The 15,846-nt window shown below is 38.8% G+C and overlaps 1 protein-coding gene across 1 annotated transcript; it reads left to right on the top strand.

Moving 5' to 3' along the window:
* The first annotated feature begins 3,564 nt into the window (after window positions 1-3,564).
* LOC118416561 (eukaryotic translation initiation factor 4E type 3-like) lies at window positions 3,565-15,846 on the top strand. The gene is made up of 7 exons (XM_035821704.1): window positions 3,565-3,755; window positions 9,116-9,188; window positions 9,652-9,746; window positions 9,973-10,033; window positions 10,567-10,633; window positions 11,332-11,487; window positions 11,904-15,846. Exons 1-7 carry the CDS (start codon window positions 3,604-3,606, stop codon window positions 11,957-11,959), a joined length of 660 nt encoding a protein of 219 aa, XP_035677597.1. The 5' UTR covers window positions 3,565-3,603; the 3' UTR covers window positions 11,960-15,846.

Here is a 15,846-nt window from a genome sequence, read left to right as displayed (position 1 = left end):
CTTTAGATTTGGCTTTCTCTTTTGAGATGTTTCGGTCTTAGGGTGAATGGCAGAATTATGAAAGCTGATGTTAGCATGATATGATGGCATGTATCAATATCGGCAACCTTGAGTCAAAAAAGGTGCTTCACTTGCAGTACATATAATTGTGCCTAACAAAGTGTCATTCACATTTGCCAAATAGCAGTTAGTCAAGCAACTAGATGTGATTTTATAAACAGTTAAACAGTTTAGAAACGGTTACCAGTATTTGGCATATCATAACATTCTTATTACATGGATGTCTAACCTTCATTCATATACATATTTTGAAGCCTAACCATATTTATATAACAAGGCTAGTCGACTCGTACCAAAAATTAAAATTATTTGCCCTTAATTTGCCTGAATGACCAGATATCATGTGAGAAAGAAAATTATATCTAAATCGTCATACTTTCTGACAAAATACTTGCTGAAAATTGACCATTCTTTTTATGCTCTTGTATCGATTCTTAACAGAAATGACTTTTCTTCAACAATCCTAAAATACATTGCATATTGATACTGTTTTACATATCAAACCACTACAAAACATCCACTAGTATATTCATTCATATGTGTACCTTTGATATAGTACATTGCTTATCATTCTTTAATACTTCTTAGATGATAATCATCAACTAAAATAGTTCAGAATACAAAGTACTTTGATTATCCACTGTGACAAAAAGACTGGTTTCATATCATTGAAGATGGGGACTTGACAATAACAAAGTGCATTGTAACTTCTAACACTTTTTTTCTTGGTCTACCTCACATTTTCTTCAGAGTGGGAACAAAATGTAATACCCCAATAGGGATGGTTCAAAAGAAGGCAAAATGTTGCTAATTTCATACAGAAAATACTGCATATTGTAACTTATATATGCTTATTTCTGTCAGAAACTTGATTTTGCAGTAGAATATAAAAGGAAGTTTTTGAGATGTTTTATGTTTGCACCTGAAACAATTCAATAGTAGTAATACAATGGAAACACATCACCAGTGTCATGATTTCTCTGTGCAGAGGTCACCGCAAAAATAAACCATCACAAACATTTCTTCAAGATTCACAGTAACATAGGTACAGATACCATGTATAACCAAGGTATAACAATACAATGCATGGATATGGAAAACAGAACGACAACACAGACCACTACATTTCGACCACAAATTATTCCAATTCAATGTCCTACTCAAGACTGGCTGTGTGCCTGTTCAATTTCTTATCTTTCAAAGCATCCTTGTGCGATGAAGAATTCACACAACATCCTTCTTGTTTGGAAGAGTTCCACTTGCTTCTTATGTTGTCAAAAAAGGATTGCGTAGTTCTTAAGGGTTTCTGTCCAGCTGAAGATGAATTTCCTGGGGCAAGTTTACTTTTGATGTTGCTTGTTCACTGTCATGGCCTGGTTGACTTTGAAGACGACTGATCATGGAAATCCTGGTCCCTTGGAGTTACGGAATCCGCGTGGGTTGTTGAAGATTTGTGATAACATCGGTGGCTATTGTGAAAACAAACTGGCGTTGGGTTTCTTCAGCTGTATACACTGGGGCTGCATCCTCGTGGTTTTGGTCTTCTTCTTCGCTCTTCGGAAATACAACTTCTTCTCCTTAAGGCTCCATCTTCAAGGATATGAAAATATAAAGTCTTGTCATTCTTCATCGCAAGGTGTCACATTTAAAACTGCATATTAGCCGCGCTGGCTTGGAAAACTGCAACGGCGATTGGAAGAGGGGTGGGGAGGGGGGCGAATCTGAGTTGGCGACTCGTCGGCAAGTGTGTGTCTGGCTATGCGCCCGCTCTCCTCCTAGCGTAGCAGCCTAAACACGCACAGATCCCCAGAATCCCGATGATCAGACCCAGGATGAGCGCTACGGCGTCCCCACCGTCGAAAGCCTGGGCTCCCGGCAAGAAGAACGCCAGAACTTGCAGAGAAAGGAGAAGAACCTGCCAGAGTTCCGCCATGTTGGACACGCCACAGTTGTACAGAAAAGGCACGTGATGATGTCATATGATTCTGGGCACATCATGTAGGTCAAAGGTCGCCCAGGTGACTTACAGGTGGTTTTATTACTGATTGTCGGAACAGCAAAGTCTAAAGGTCTTCTCAACTGGAAGATGATAAAGGCGGGTGCTTAGAAGGAAAGAAGAAGAGAGACAAAGTAGAAAAGTCTCGGAGCAGGTGTTTGCTTTCGGCACTATTTCTCAGGCGTTCAGTGGTACAAACGACGGACGGAATTCGAAACAAATAAAAAGAATAAGTTTTAGTAGTGACGCAACAAAAGTATAACTTTCCTGCGGCTAACTACAAAATAATAATGCAAGTAGATCTTAAATTCTACTAAAGAAGCACTCAGATAAAGAAATAAGCAAAAGAAGAGACGATCAGTCCGATCTTTTTCATTGTATCATCGACTATCATACTTCCACCAGGTGCCATAATACCGACACCTCAAAAAAATGTTAGTATAGAGGTCTTCCCAAAATTGTCTTGAACACCGAATATTGAATATCCTAAAATGTAATGCAATTCAGATATTACGTGTTGAAGACAATCTTGAGAAGGCATCTATAACAACGTTTTTAGAGGTGGTGGTATAATGGCACCGGATGGAATTATGCGAATTTATGTTAACAACTGTGTTCTAAACAAATGAATCGTGTCAGTTCCGAAAACATTGCGAGAAACAGTCGGAATGCCTGTACTAAACATCTCCATGCGAATTGCAGCAGCGAAAGATTATTGCCCGACTGCAGCGCAGGAAAATAACAGTAAACTTTGGGGCTAAGAACTAGGTTCCAGCTCAGTCTCAAGCGTTTTACGTGTGTTCTCAGTCAACATTAATATTATATTGGTAGTGCACCAATTTACCTTGTCCTAATGTCAACGTTTCACCTCGAGCTCCTTCTGAAATAGTGTACTGAATTTTTCAAGTACATGCAGTGGCACTGATCCTTAGGCTGCTGCGCTTGGGGACTAGGATTGTCTCCGATGTCGAATTTAAGTAGAGAAAAGGTTAACTACGTCACGGTTTCCGTATCCCTGGTTTTCAGGTTTTGAGGTCAGTCCGATGTTTAACCTGTCAACATGTAGTCTCTTAACTTCCCTGGCAGTTTTTAATGCCATTCAACCAATTTTTATTATTAGCAAGCAAGTAAAAAAGGTTTGCTTTTCTCACATAAGTTAGGTTTTCAGTCGATCGTTTGACGTCAGTTTCTTGCTGTTTCAAAAATTCTGTAAAAATCCTCAAGTAACGTTATGTTTGACCAGTTTTTATTAACGTTACATCAGCGAGCAAAAATTCTTTTGTGACTAATAAAGAGAAGTTCAAACGCGCGTTTCGCATGCCCGGTTTTCATTCCTCTGATGCCATTCTGTTCGCTTACCAATAGGTAATAGTCTCCAAATCCTATGACGAATAATAAACCCTATGGGACAAGTTATTATTACATTTTCAGCAAGCAAAATGTCCTTGGGGAGTAATAAAGAAACTGCGTGTTTCGCATCCCAGATTTCAGACGATCTTTTGACGTCAGTATGTTTTCGTCACGTGACGTGGCTGTCCCGGGCCAAGATGGCGGCGTCGACAGTCGATTCTCTGCAGAGTCCCGAACCACCGGTGCCAGGCTCCTCTCCAAAACTGCCCCGAGCCGCCATAGACGGCATCCAGAGAAACGAGAAGACGGGCATCCCCCTCAACACAGCATGGACCTTCTGGCTGGACAAGTAAGTGGACAAAATCGGCGGCAAATTTTGGCGGGACCCGCTATATAACTAGCTAACTGCGCACTTGACTAGCTGTCGTCTGACTGAGAGTGCAGCTTTCTGAAATTTTTGACGTTTCTGCACTTTTCCTCTTAGAACTGAGTTTGCTTGCAGAATTTGTTGTCAAGCTGTTGTATGAATCCATCCTGTTTCCCAAATTATTTTCCTGCTCATTTATGTAGGTTTATTGCGTACGTAACGGTGTAATTTTTAGCGGTAGGGTAAAGAACAACGCGTCCATGTTTTGTTTGTTTTTGTGTGATCGTGAGTTCAGGCGGCCAGGTAACCAAGTGAAAAGCCCAGCTGGTCAGACAACCAGGAAGCCCAAATTTTTACGTGTCCCAGGAATTAGCCGTATATGTACCGTATTTTCTGAGGAAACACGCGTGGGCGGCTGTCGTCTGCAGTTTCATCTTTTTTTCCTCAGCAAAGGCTTCGTAGCGGCTTCAGCTCTGGTTGTGATTTGTATGCTAATGAGTCAGCTGGTCGGGTAACTTGACACCCCAGTGGACAAAGATCATTATTTTTGCGTTGTCCAAGAACAAGCCCAGACAGAGAAAACACGACAGCAATGATAATTCTGTTTGGAAATTCACATAATTTGTCGTCTGCAGTTTTCCCTCAGTAAAGGCCACCTAGCTGTTGTGATTTGTATGCTAATGACCCAGCTGGCTGGGTAACCAAGCTCCCAAAGGGACACAAATATTTTTTCTATGGCTTCCAAGAAACAACCCAAAAATTTATGACCAACTTTTTGTAGGAAATACTGGTTTGTGTCGTCTGCAATTCTGTTGCCTCAGCAAAGGCCACATTGGTCTGATCGTCATTTGTCATTTCTCAGCTGATTCCCTTGCCAGCTTGTCTGACAGATCAGTGTACATACTGTAGATCTTGAAATGTTTGCTCTGGTATTACTTTCTTGGTTTTCTCCACTTCATAGATCATGATATCATGAATATGCATTTCTTACTTCTGTACTACCAAATAGTTTCAACCCTAAACTTAAAACTCTGGATAAAAGCCTCCTTTCCATCCCTTATCTGAAATTAAATCTGAAAATAAATAGATTTACAGTAACCAGCAGTATTGTGTTTCTTTTCCCAGCAAGAACAATGTCTTTGTTCACATATGGGACATTCCACGAAAAATGGAGAATGATGCAACCAAATGGGACCACGAAATGAATAGGGTTTAGGAAATCTATTGTCTACTAAAGGCCTTGAAAATCTCTGGCAATTCTTTACTATTAGTATTACCCCTCCTGAGTTGATGGACACTTTATCATTTGCGAAATTGTTTATGGTTTAACCACTCATCATCTATGATTTTGCTTTGTAGCATTCAAATGAAAATATAGAGCATATATCTAGCATATAGAGAAAATTATATGAATGTTTTTTTCAAGCCTTCAGTAAATATTATCAACTCTTAATGAAGTTAATTGTAGTTTAAATTGTGAAAAGTACTTGCATCTTATAGAATATAATAGATTACACAACATGCCATGCAGGACATGAATTTTGTTTGCATTTGAGAAAACATTTTCTGGATTTCGAGGATATTATTGTTTGTTCTTAGTCAAGGCTGATCAGTACATGTGTCATCATAGCATATGTCCTTAAGGGGGTGATTATAAAATAGAACAAGTCAACAAAATTGTTGACTTTTACTCAGCAGCTAGTTCTAATCTTTACTTGACGACTGATCTGTAAACTTTGTTCTTTAGGTTTAGAATGAAAAAAAAAAATGAATACAATACATGTAATTCTGTGTTTATAAATATTGGAAGAAAAACAAATCAAAACTGAGGAAGAGTGTTTAAACTGACTAAATTGTATATAAAATATGCACCTTTCAAAGTACTAGTTGATGGATGGATGGATGGAAATTTACCCACCTGTTTTGTTTGTTTGTTTTTGCTGTCAGAGTGTACATAACATGTTTTACATGTTGTAAACTTGTAATGCTGTAATGCTGTAATGCTGTATTGCCATTGCAAAATATTTCCTTTGAAAAATCTTTTTTCGTTCTCGTTTTTCAATGCTTTTCTTATCCTATAATGCCAACCTTTAAATACTTTAGAAACTACCTTAGACATGAACAATACAAAACAACTTGTCACACATCTGCTGTGACATATAAAAACAAACATACATTTAAATGAGATCCACACACCTGTCCCATTGTGTGAGACTTGGATACCAATTCTGTAGGGCTGGTCCATTGTACTTTTGGGGTGGATTTTTATGATCATGTTTTTTACGATCCCATCCTCTTTCACCACTTAAAGTACCTTCCCCTCAATTGTAAATAAGTTGTAACATTTTTTTCATCATCATAGTGTTCATACGATGATCAAGCGAAATTGACTTTTGGTCATGCAATATTAAAAGCAGTTGACATATATATAACAATATTGTTGTTCATTGTCACTGACTATATAATCATTCTACAATTACAAAGTGAGAGATTATAGTAGCCGACGTTGTTATAAACGTTTGTTAAGTTTTGCTGCATTGTATCTGTAGTGTAACCATACAGTTGTAGTGCACAAAAGCATGACTTTTGATCGCTGTATATCACGTATTGTTGTCATGTCAACAAACTAATCTGTTTATACGGATGCGTGGTGGACGTCATCCAAACCGGAAGTTAAATATGTTTTGATCAGCCAGTGAAATACATGAAAAATATTTAATGAACATATTAGAAAGGTATTTTAAGATTATACTGAACTCAGATTGAGAAATATTAATTTCATACAGTTAGATTGTCAATCTATCCCTATCTACTACTACTAGTACTACAGCCTATCTAATATGTGTGATTTATAGAAAACTTGCATTTTTTTGCTGAATGCCAAATTGTAAGTACTATAAAATTATTGGTGCAAAAACTGTTTTCCGCACATTGTAAGTACATTATTTTGAGCCCCGCTATACTTATATATTGTGTTTTACTACTTTCCATATCAGTGAGGGCTGGCAGAAGCTGGCTGTCTATTGATGTCCTTGATTTGCATGTCAAAGGACCATATATCAAGCCATACAGCCATATTCAGTATGATTTTATCAGCATGTTTTGATATACTCTCCTTCTGGTATTCTTCTTTATGAGCCATACAATTTACTTAATAGAGGTTATTGGAGTGGTTCAGATCACTAGATGTGTGAAAATGCAGCGATTCATCAAAAATAATGATGTCTGCCTCTATGCCTTATAACATCACAAAAATGTGCAAAACTGCGCAGTACATGTACATGTATATATTATATGTAGTAACTGAAATGCGTTGAATGAAGTCTGATGTATTTTCAGTAGACAGTCTGAAACTTGTAATTGTCTGGAACTTCATTGTCTGAGACGAGCTGTTCTAGTTTAGAGGACACCATATCAATTAAGTCTTATACATCTGGCTGTCAAATTTAAGGGGTTTTGAACATTCTTGAATATTGATCTCCAAAGGGTTGTAAAACCCTCAGATATGAAAATGTAGTCTTAATATTTTCAGTTGTTGAAATGCATTTAAGAATTATTTTTTGTCAATGATTAGTCAATGATTAACCAATTATTCTTATGTAATAATAACTTTTCCGTACCAAATAATGATATAAGCAAACGTTGAATATGGAAGTCTTTTCTTTTGCAACTTCTATCTTAGGAAATTTAAAACTAGGCCAGTCAGACTGTAAATTTGAACTTGACCTGTCTAAGTTAAATTTAGACAGTGTCCCTTTTCTGGGAGCAAATACCAGGATACCAAGGCCAGCTGTGAGGTCATGGTCTCTCCAGAATGGGTCCAGAGACACCAGACATATTTGGTAGTTGTGAAGCAGGTCGGGTTACACCAGGGCTCGAAATACCACCTGCATATGCAGGTTAGTACAGGTAAAATTAGAGATGTGCAGGTATTTCTAGTGTCTACCTGCACCTAACCTGCACTGGTCCATGTACTGGGTTTTATATATAAATGTCTTATGATGAAGGTGTGGATTGTTATTAGCTGCATTGGATGTTACGACCTACAAAGTACATGTTGTATAAAAGAAGAAAAAGAATAGCAATGGTTCCTGAACAATTTTAGATCATGATTATGATCCTAAATTGAGAAGGTGCAGGCAAAATTTGTCTTGGTGCAGGTAATTTTCAATATTACCTGCACCAGTGTAGGTATGCAGAAAAAGTATTTCGAGCCCTGTTACACGTATGTTGACTGAGTCTAGTACTGGGAAAGGCAGTGCACTAGTATAACTATAAGCAGTGTAGGATACGATTTATGTTATCATGCAGGTTTTTGCATTCATAAACATTATTTACGGCAGCAACATTCTCTGAATAATATTTTTCTTGACGAAATTGGGATGATTACTCTCATCATTTTGAAGGGTAGATCTACCTTAAACTGTCACATTTTTCTTCAAGAATGTGAATTTTAAGTGATATGTCAATAGAGCTTTCAAATTGGTGATCCCTGAAATATGCACACTTCACATATCCAAGTTTTTGCATTCATAATCTGTAACACAAGAGCAAAATTTCCTGAACAATATTTTCATTGATGAAATTGGAATGATGACCCTTAAATTAAACTGTCAAATTTTTCTACAAGAATGTGAATTTTAAGAGATCAAGTAAAGCAAAATCAGTAATCCTGAAATATGCACACTATGTCAGATATTCAGGTGTTCAAGACCCTCTTGATGAGAAATCCCCAATATGACAGCATCTTGTATTTCAGCCAGGGGGTTTTATGAGAGCTGAGCTATTTCATTTTGATCCTACTGCCTGCGCAGTTCCTGCATCAGCACAGTGTGATGACTCACACAGCATTGACAGTGAAAACATGTACTTTATTTACTCTCTTGTCTGTCGACATGGCTGGCATACAAATTGCTACTGCAATGGTATAAAAACTAGATACATAGATTTGCTAGGCCAAATTCTTGGGGACACTGAGTTATTTGTGAAGCGTGATTTGTCACTTTGATTTATGTGCCATATCATTTGTTATTGAGATTATCTATATTAAGCATTATCAACAAATTCTTCATATCGCGTAGTCAAATATCAGATTCCTGCAAAAGTCACAACAGAACGTCCGATTGTGTCAGTGTTACGACTACCACTACTACTGTCAGTCAGCATTGTACTGTACAGTACAGTACAGTACTGTAGTAGTACTGTGTTGGATTTGGCAGCATATACTATTAATGAAAGAATATACTAGCATCTATATAACATGCTTAAGTGTGGACTGGATTTACCGTTAAGTGTTGCACACCCTCGTTTGTCAATATATAAAATCTTTCCTCCTCTCCCAGGTCAGTAAGAGGAGCAACAGCAGCAGAGTACGAGGCCAACCTGAGAAAGATTTACACTGTCAACACAGTAGAGGTAAGTATCTCTCCAAATTGTACTCTGGTATCCAGACTTTTAAGTTTTAAGTTTTAATTTTTGGCCAGGGCCAGCAGAAAATCTGTTCGGGCAGCCAAGGCAAGTCAAGGCACTCTTCAAATGGCCAAGAACCTTAGATAAGCCCACCAGGGATTTGTCATGGAGGGAGAGTTTGACAGCCTAAGCTAGCAAGGTATCCAGACTGACATCCTTTTTTGTCACATTACTCAGTAGGTTATTGTCATAACCCCTATATACTATTATATATGAATGAATTAATTTTATTGGGGACAGTAATAGAGAGAGGCTGCTTTTTCCACTAGAAAGGTTGCCTCACCAGAAAAAAACGCAGTCATAAAACCACCGCAAACATTTCTGCATTTACAGTATTCTGCCATCGTATCCATAGTAGATGTTTTCATATGGATAATAAATGTTTTATGTAACTGCTCAAATGTTACAGAGTTTCTGGGGGGTGTTCAACAACATTCCTGACGTCTCAGAGATCCAGGATCGCTATGGTTACCACCTCATGAGAGAGGAGCGCAGACCGATATGGTAGGTCAAAAATTACGTCAATATTTGCACTGTTTGAAACCATTTTTCTTTGGCTTTCACTATTACCTGCAGCAAACAAATTATACCTGATGGAAGAGTAGTGTTTATAAAGTAAAACTGTTATGGCAAAATAGTACTACTTTTTTTTATGTACCTGTTTTAATCTCTGTGCAATAAACTTCGACTTGTTTTAAAATGTTCTATTTTTGTTTTTGTTTTTTTCTAGGGAGGACGAGTGCAACATGAGAGGAGGGTACTGGAAAATGAAATGTTTCAAGAAAGACACAGTGAGTTATGATATGTTTTTGTATAATGTAGTACAGTTCAAATTTCAAGCTCGTTTATAGGCTGGTTTATAAGTGTTGCTCAGCTGACATGCACACTATTGGAAAGGGTTACAGCCTTGAGCCCCGTTTACAAATCAAGAATTTAGCTCGGCCGAGTTGTCAGCGAGCTCTAAATTACGAGGAGATATGACCCTGATGCCGACGAAGAAACTCTGCCATTTGTTCGTAGGCATCAGGTTCATGCCTCCTTGTAATTTAAAGCTCGCTGACAACTCGGCCGAGCTAAAGTCTTGATTTGTAAACGGGGCTTTATGACAGGACATTAAGTTGTGGCCCACCGTCGCCACGTGCGTGTCAAAAAGAGCTAGGAAAATTTCCTCGGACAGTACATTGAACCTGGAAATACTGTACATAGTGTCTGTCTTCTCTGTCTCAACCAGAGGAAGAATTACATGTATAGCTAGCTGTTCAGTGAGGTAAATTGTATTCTATTACCTCACTGACTCCATGTATCATATCTGTTGTTATCCCAGAGTGTGGTGTGGAAAGAGCTGCTACTGGCTGTCATCGGGGAACAGTTCACAGACCATACAGCAGAAGGTGGGTTAAACTATGAAAAATAGATCCCAAGTGTGCAATGTGAGAAATCTCTTTCAACCTTGGGTGTACAACACACATTGGGGAGTTTGCGGCACCACTAAACCGATGTTGTAACTTGTAGGCAGCCCACTTTCACATCGCAGTAGGTCCGGGGTCATATGCAAATTTCTCCTTTCCCACCCTTCATTTAACCCACGCCACGCTCGTCTGGTCACCAGAGTTCACATGTGCGCCGCAGTGTTCTTGTCTTATAATTATATATAGCTAGTTCCTCAGTAACAGTACAAAATCTGTGGTTATGCAGTTATGTGAAGCAAACATCATCGCAGGTGACTGACATTTTTTCGGAATCACAATAGGTCCGGCAAGTTATGTTTTAGTCCTGGGAACTGTCCAGGTCGTTGGCCCTGAACATCTGCTATACAGATGGTGCCAGACAAACGATGTGAAATTTAGTTTCTTTATCCACTCTTAAGCTGACGGGAAAATATTCTCAACTACCACCAGGTCTGGCATTACCCTTAGCTGGGGGTCGACAGTAGAAATATGTCACACGTTACAAACAAATTAAGAGCCTAGTTTTGAAGAGCTGCAACCACCTTCAGTTATTTCACTGGTAGGCATATATCATTTTCTGCTGGTTGGTATTGAAACTGCTCAGAGTAGAAGTCAGAAGCATAATTTCTGTGCTATTCCAGGGGACGAGGTTGTGGGTCTCAGCGTCAGTGTCAGGGAAAGAGATGACATCATCCAGATCTGGAACCAGAACGCGGAGGCAGCGGAAAAGGCCACCGTCGTCAGCAAGTTCAGAGAGCTGCTCCCAAATACCAACTTCCCAACGTTGTTCTACAAGCGTGAGTTGTTTTTGTTTTGTTACCTCGGATATTCGTTGTGTTTGCCTGTTTTTTTGTATGTTTGTGTGTTTCCATAGTTATTCAAATGCAGTAGAATGGCATGACAGAATGCACTAAAAATAAAAAATAAAATGCACTGACAGAATATTAGGTCAATGGTCCCAGAAGAGTTACTTGTTTGTCATTTGTTGCCTCATAAGGGACAGAATCACAATAATGGATAAAACAAAAAGTTCACACACTAAAAAAGGTCTTCACCCAAATCCCCCCAAATGTTGATTTTCTAGTCTGTGTAATACAAACTCTGCTGTCCAGGGCTGTAACTGGCCCCACCCCAGTGGATATTGGGCGGGCTGCTACAAGCGAGATTTAATCAGGCTAGTGATTTTGAACAAGTGTTTTTTGTTATTTTGCAGCTCACCAAGCACACCATGCCTTTGAGAAGGACAGGACAAATTTTTACCGGAAGTGACAGGACAGTGGGAAGGGAATGTGGGGCTGGGAAGTGGAAAAACTGTATGACACACTGTGCTTCTTGTCTGCTGTCTTGGTGCAATGCCTGATCCTGAGGACCAAGAAGACTCCAACATCAGGCCTGGTTTTTGTGGGCCGCGCCTCTGGTTTTCTTACATAACCCTTAAAGGCCACAAGACAAGGCGATTCTTTCCTTTTTTTGGTTCTTGGTCTTAAGACAGAAAAAGATACAATAACAACAATACAACGGTTTTTCCTAGTACATGTAGGTGCATAATAACTGATAAATAAATGGTAAATACTAAACAAAAAACTTTTAGTATTGCTAAATGACAAAGGGAACAAAGCACACTTACAAAATGGTCTTCTTGTTATTTTCAACAACTTCAGACATGCATCCAAAGAGACTAATGGCTACAAATGTGAGGCAATGGTAATTGGAAGTTTGTAGCGTCACCTGTCTCTGGGTTTAGACATTTGATGGGTATTAGCATAGAACTTTGTCCTTCAACAGGCCTTTTTAGAATGTCTTAAAGGACCAAGGAATACAGTATGGCCTTATGGCTCACAGAGTGTGTTAAAGGGATGTCGGACGACTCGGACCATTACCAACTCGGACCAGTCAACTCGGCCCATCTGCCGGGACAACTCGGACCATCCCCCTGACAGCTACTTAATTGATGTTTTTCCGAAAATGTAATCCCCAACACTAGTTTTGTATGTATACCGTTATACTCTGAAATGAGAAAACTGTAGGTTGGATTGATTGGATTGTGTAATTCATCGGAACTTTTCGGTATTCCATGCGGCGCACATTAGGTCATTGACCCCAAAATACGCAGTTTGTGTGGACACGTGGATATATGTGAGGCGCTTCTAATAGAGGACAGTAGTAAACTTTATCATTTCTTGCTCTTCGGAATAGCTTTAGACAAATAAGATGTGGGTATTGATCAGAGAATGAGTCATTCTTGTTGAAGATTAATTGCTAATCAAGAATTTTTTTCAAGCCAACCGTGTCCACTTTGTTTTAATATCGCCGGCGCCCGCAGCACATATGATACTAGATCAAAGGACCGCCACTCTGTATGGCCAGGAGACTTCTGAAGTTCTAATAGTAGCAGCTGGGGACAATCTTTATAATACTAGTACAAATGTACCAAGAAATATCAATTTTTTTTTTCAAAAGATAAGTAATTTGGTCCGACTTGTACATGGGTGGTCCGAGTTGACCAGGGGGGTGGTCCGAGTTGACCAGATTTTCAATGGGCCGAGTTAGTAATGGTCCGAGTCGTCCTGATTCCGTGTCAAAGGTCACTGGAAGTTTGTAGCATCCCCTGTCTCGGCTTAAAGATGTCTGCTGGGACTTTGTGTAAATGGTGTCCTTAGACTGACCTGCTTTGAATGTCTTCAACAATGAAAGAAAGTAAGATTCAAGTTTTTTGTTCTCTCTTTAAAGTCCAAGAACCATGGAATTTGGTTGACGTGGCCTTAGCATTAGTCTCTGTTCAGGGGATATTCCAAATGACAACTGATGTAGGAAATTCCAAATGACAACTGACGTGCGAAGACTCAGATCAAAGACCGCAGATAGCATGCAGGAAAGACACTCATATTTGCCGCAAATAAAATCATGTACCAAACAAGCGTTTTCTTCACATTAATCATGAAATAAGCCAAATGGTTGGGAAGAAAAACAGCTTGTTGCCATGATTTTTTTGTCGCAAATTCATTTCATATGAAGTTTGAAGCAGGGTTAGGTTCTCTTTTATGTATATAAATATCAGACAGTCTTTCTTTGTGGGAAAGTTGAAATTTGGGGATCTACATGTCAACAAGCTGTGCTATATTTGTAATTACTCAGATGATACTACTTCATTGCAGGGTTACTCATATGATTAGTTCACACTTTACTATGTATGCTGCTTGAGATAATGAGCTTCTGTCTACCATTTTAATTGTAACTATGAGAAAAAATGATTTACAAAACTCGAAAGGCTGGGTTCTTGTAGATGTTTCTGTTATATTTCTGTCTAGGAATAATTTCCGTCAGTTCAACAGTATTTGATATTGGTTAGTGCATGCAGAGTTTATTTTATGGATGACATCTGTGCTCAGATTGATTTTAAGAACTTACCCTAAAGAGCGTTTTCAGTCACTTTTCATTTTATTAATAAAGCAGGCAGATGCTGGTGGCCATGATTTGCATTTTTATGGGCCAGAGCACAAGTGTACATGTACACAGCATAATTTAATTTTGTTGGTAATTCCTAATGTATTCTTCTGGTATTCTTTGAGAGCGTCAGAGATCAGATTCTCTTAGATGTCTGAAAACATTTAAGCTACGATTCCCCAAAGTTCTAATAGCTGCATCCGCCTAATCTCCAAGCAGATCCTACGGTAGCATAAGATGTCAGAAGAGTGAAGCCAGTGCATAAGTGTCAGAAGCTGCCAGAGGAGTGAAGCCAACCCTGTTTTGATATCTTATGCCACTGGTAAATCTGCCGGGAGATTAGCATCCGCCACCGTGTTGGTGTCCCAATGATATCACCTGAAATGCTCGAGTCTAGAAGTTGCTATAAGCCATAGTTATGTCATGACTTTGTGATTCCTAAGATCATAAAAGAAAACATGTTTCTTGAATCATACTTAAGTTCAGATTATGTTATCCATAGAATAAATTTGGTGTAGCCAAGTGACCTTCCCGTTTTCAGGCGTCGAAATCAACTTTTTAATGTACAATGTATGTATATATATTCTACAAGGAGACACAGAGAGAAGATACAAGTACTTGTCCATGAGATAATTGATTTAGAAGTGAAATACATGGAGTCAGCAAGATGTCTGTGTATATGGATAGACTACATTGTGTACACCTGCTGTGTTTTGTCACTGATGTAATAAGAGAACTACAACTACCCCATTTTGGTACCTCTTGATTTCCAATGTTTTTGTGTTGTATTTGATAGATGCTTTTTACATTCGTCAGAACCAACAATAAGCTGTTTCATGGTGTCAAGTTAGTCTCCAAGCAGATCTTGCGGTAGCATAAGATAGTTCATGTGTCATAAGTTTGGAAAGGAGTTGAGTCGGCAGAGGAGTTTCATTGGCCTTCGCTTATCACTTAAGACTGACTTTCCTATGTCAACTGCAGTTTACATGGAGCCCTTCTCTGCTACAGTCTTCAAAGTTCTCGTTTGAATATTTGTGCCTGAGGATTTGGCGCTCACCACCAGTTGCCAAGGAAACTCCTCTGCTGGCTAAACTCCTTCCCAAACTTATGATATATTCTTATTCCACCGCAAGATCTGCTTGGAGATTACTGTAAATGCATTTAAGTTCGCGGTGGATTTAAGTTCGCGATAAGACCATAGACTGCAGTCTAATACCATAATAGAAAAATGTTCGCGGTGGTTTTAAGTTTGCGGTGAAGTGGTCACCGCGAAAACCGCGAACATTAATCCACCGCAAACATTTCTGCATTTACAGTAGTTGTATGTGCCCATGCACAATGTGATGCACTGTGAGTAATACATGATGTAATACATGTACAAATTATAAGGCCAGTGAGACATAGACAATATGTGTCTTGACATGTACATGTAGCAAGCATTTTCTAGACAAGAATAGTTTACAGGTTAGGGACTTTCACCTTTGACTGTATACATGCATAGTACTGCACAGTTCAAACAGTGAACAGGCTAGTTACTAGTATCTGCCATGCAAGGTGACTAAACTGGCAAGTTTTATCCGTCTCGTCAGTTTCTGTGTGAAGCTCCCAAAAATGTTAGCCAAGCCATAAGAATTGAACACAGCCTTTTGAATGTATTTATTTTAAACCCAGATCATTGGAATAAAAGTAATAGTGTTATTGTTTGCCTCAAA

Source organism: Branchiostoma floridae, chromosome 5 (genome assembly GCF_000003815.2).
Source record: "Branchiostoma floridae strain S238N-H82 chromosome 5, Bfl_VNyyK, whole genome shotgun sequence".
Classification (NCBI taxonomy): Eukaryota; Metazoa; Chordata; class Leptocardii; order Amphioxiformes; family Branchiostomatidae; genus Branchiostoma; species Branchiostoma floridae.
This window is presented reverse-complemented; position numbering and strand designations above follow the sequence as displayed.

Bases quoted from the DNA above. Each gene is read 5' to 3' on its own strand.
- LOC118416561 (XM_035821704.1), top strand. From the start codon at position 3,604: ATGGCGGCGTCGACAGTCGATTCTCTGCAGAGTCCCGAACCACCGGTG. The intron at 3,756-9,115 runs GTAAGTGGACAA...CTCCTCTCCCAG, and splicing joins TGGACCTTCTGGCTGGACAA to GTCAGTAAGAGGAGCAACAG. The intron at 9,747-9,972 runs GTAGGTCAAAAA...GTTTTTTTCTAG, and splicing joins GAGGAGCGCAGACCGATATG to GGAGGACGAGTGCAACATGA.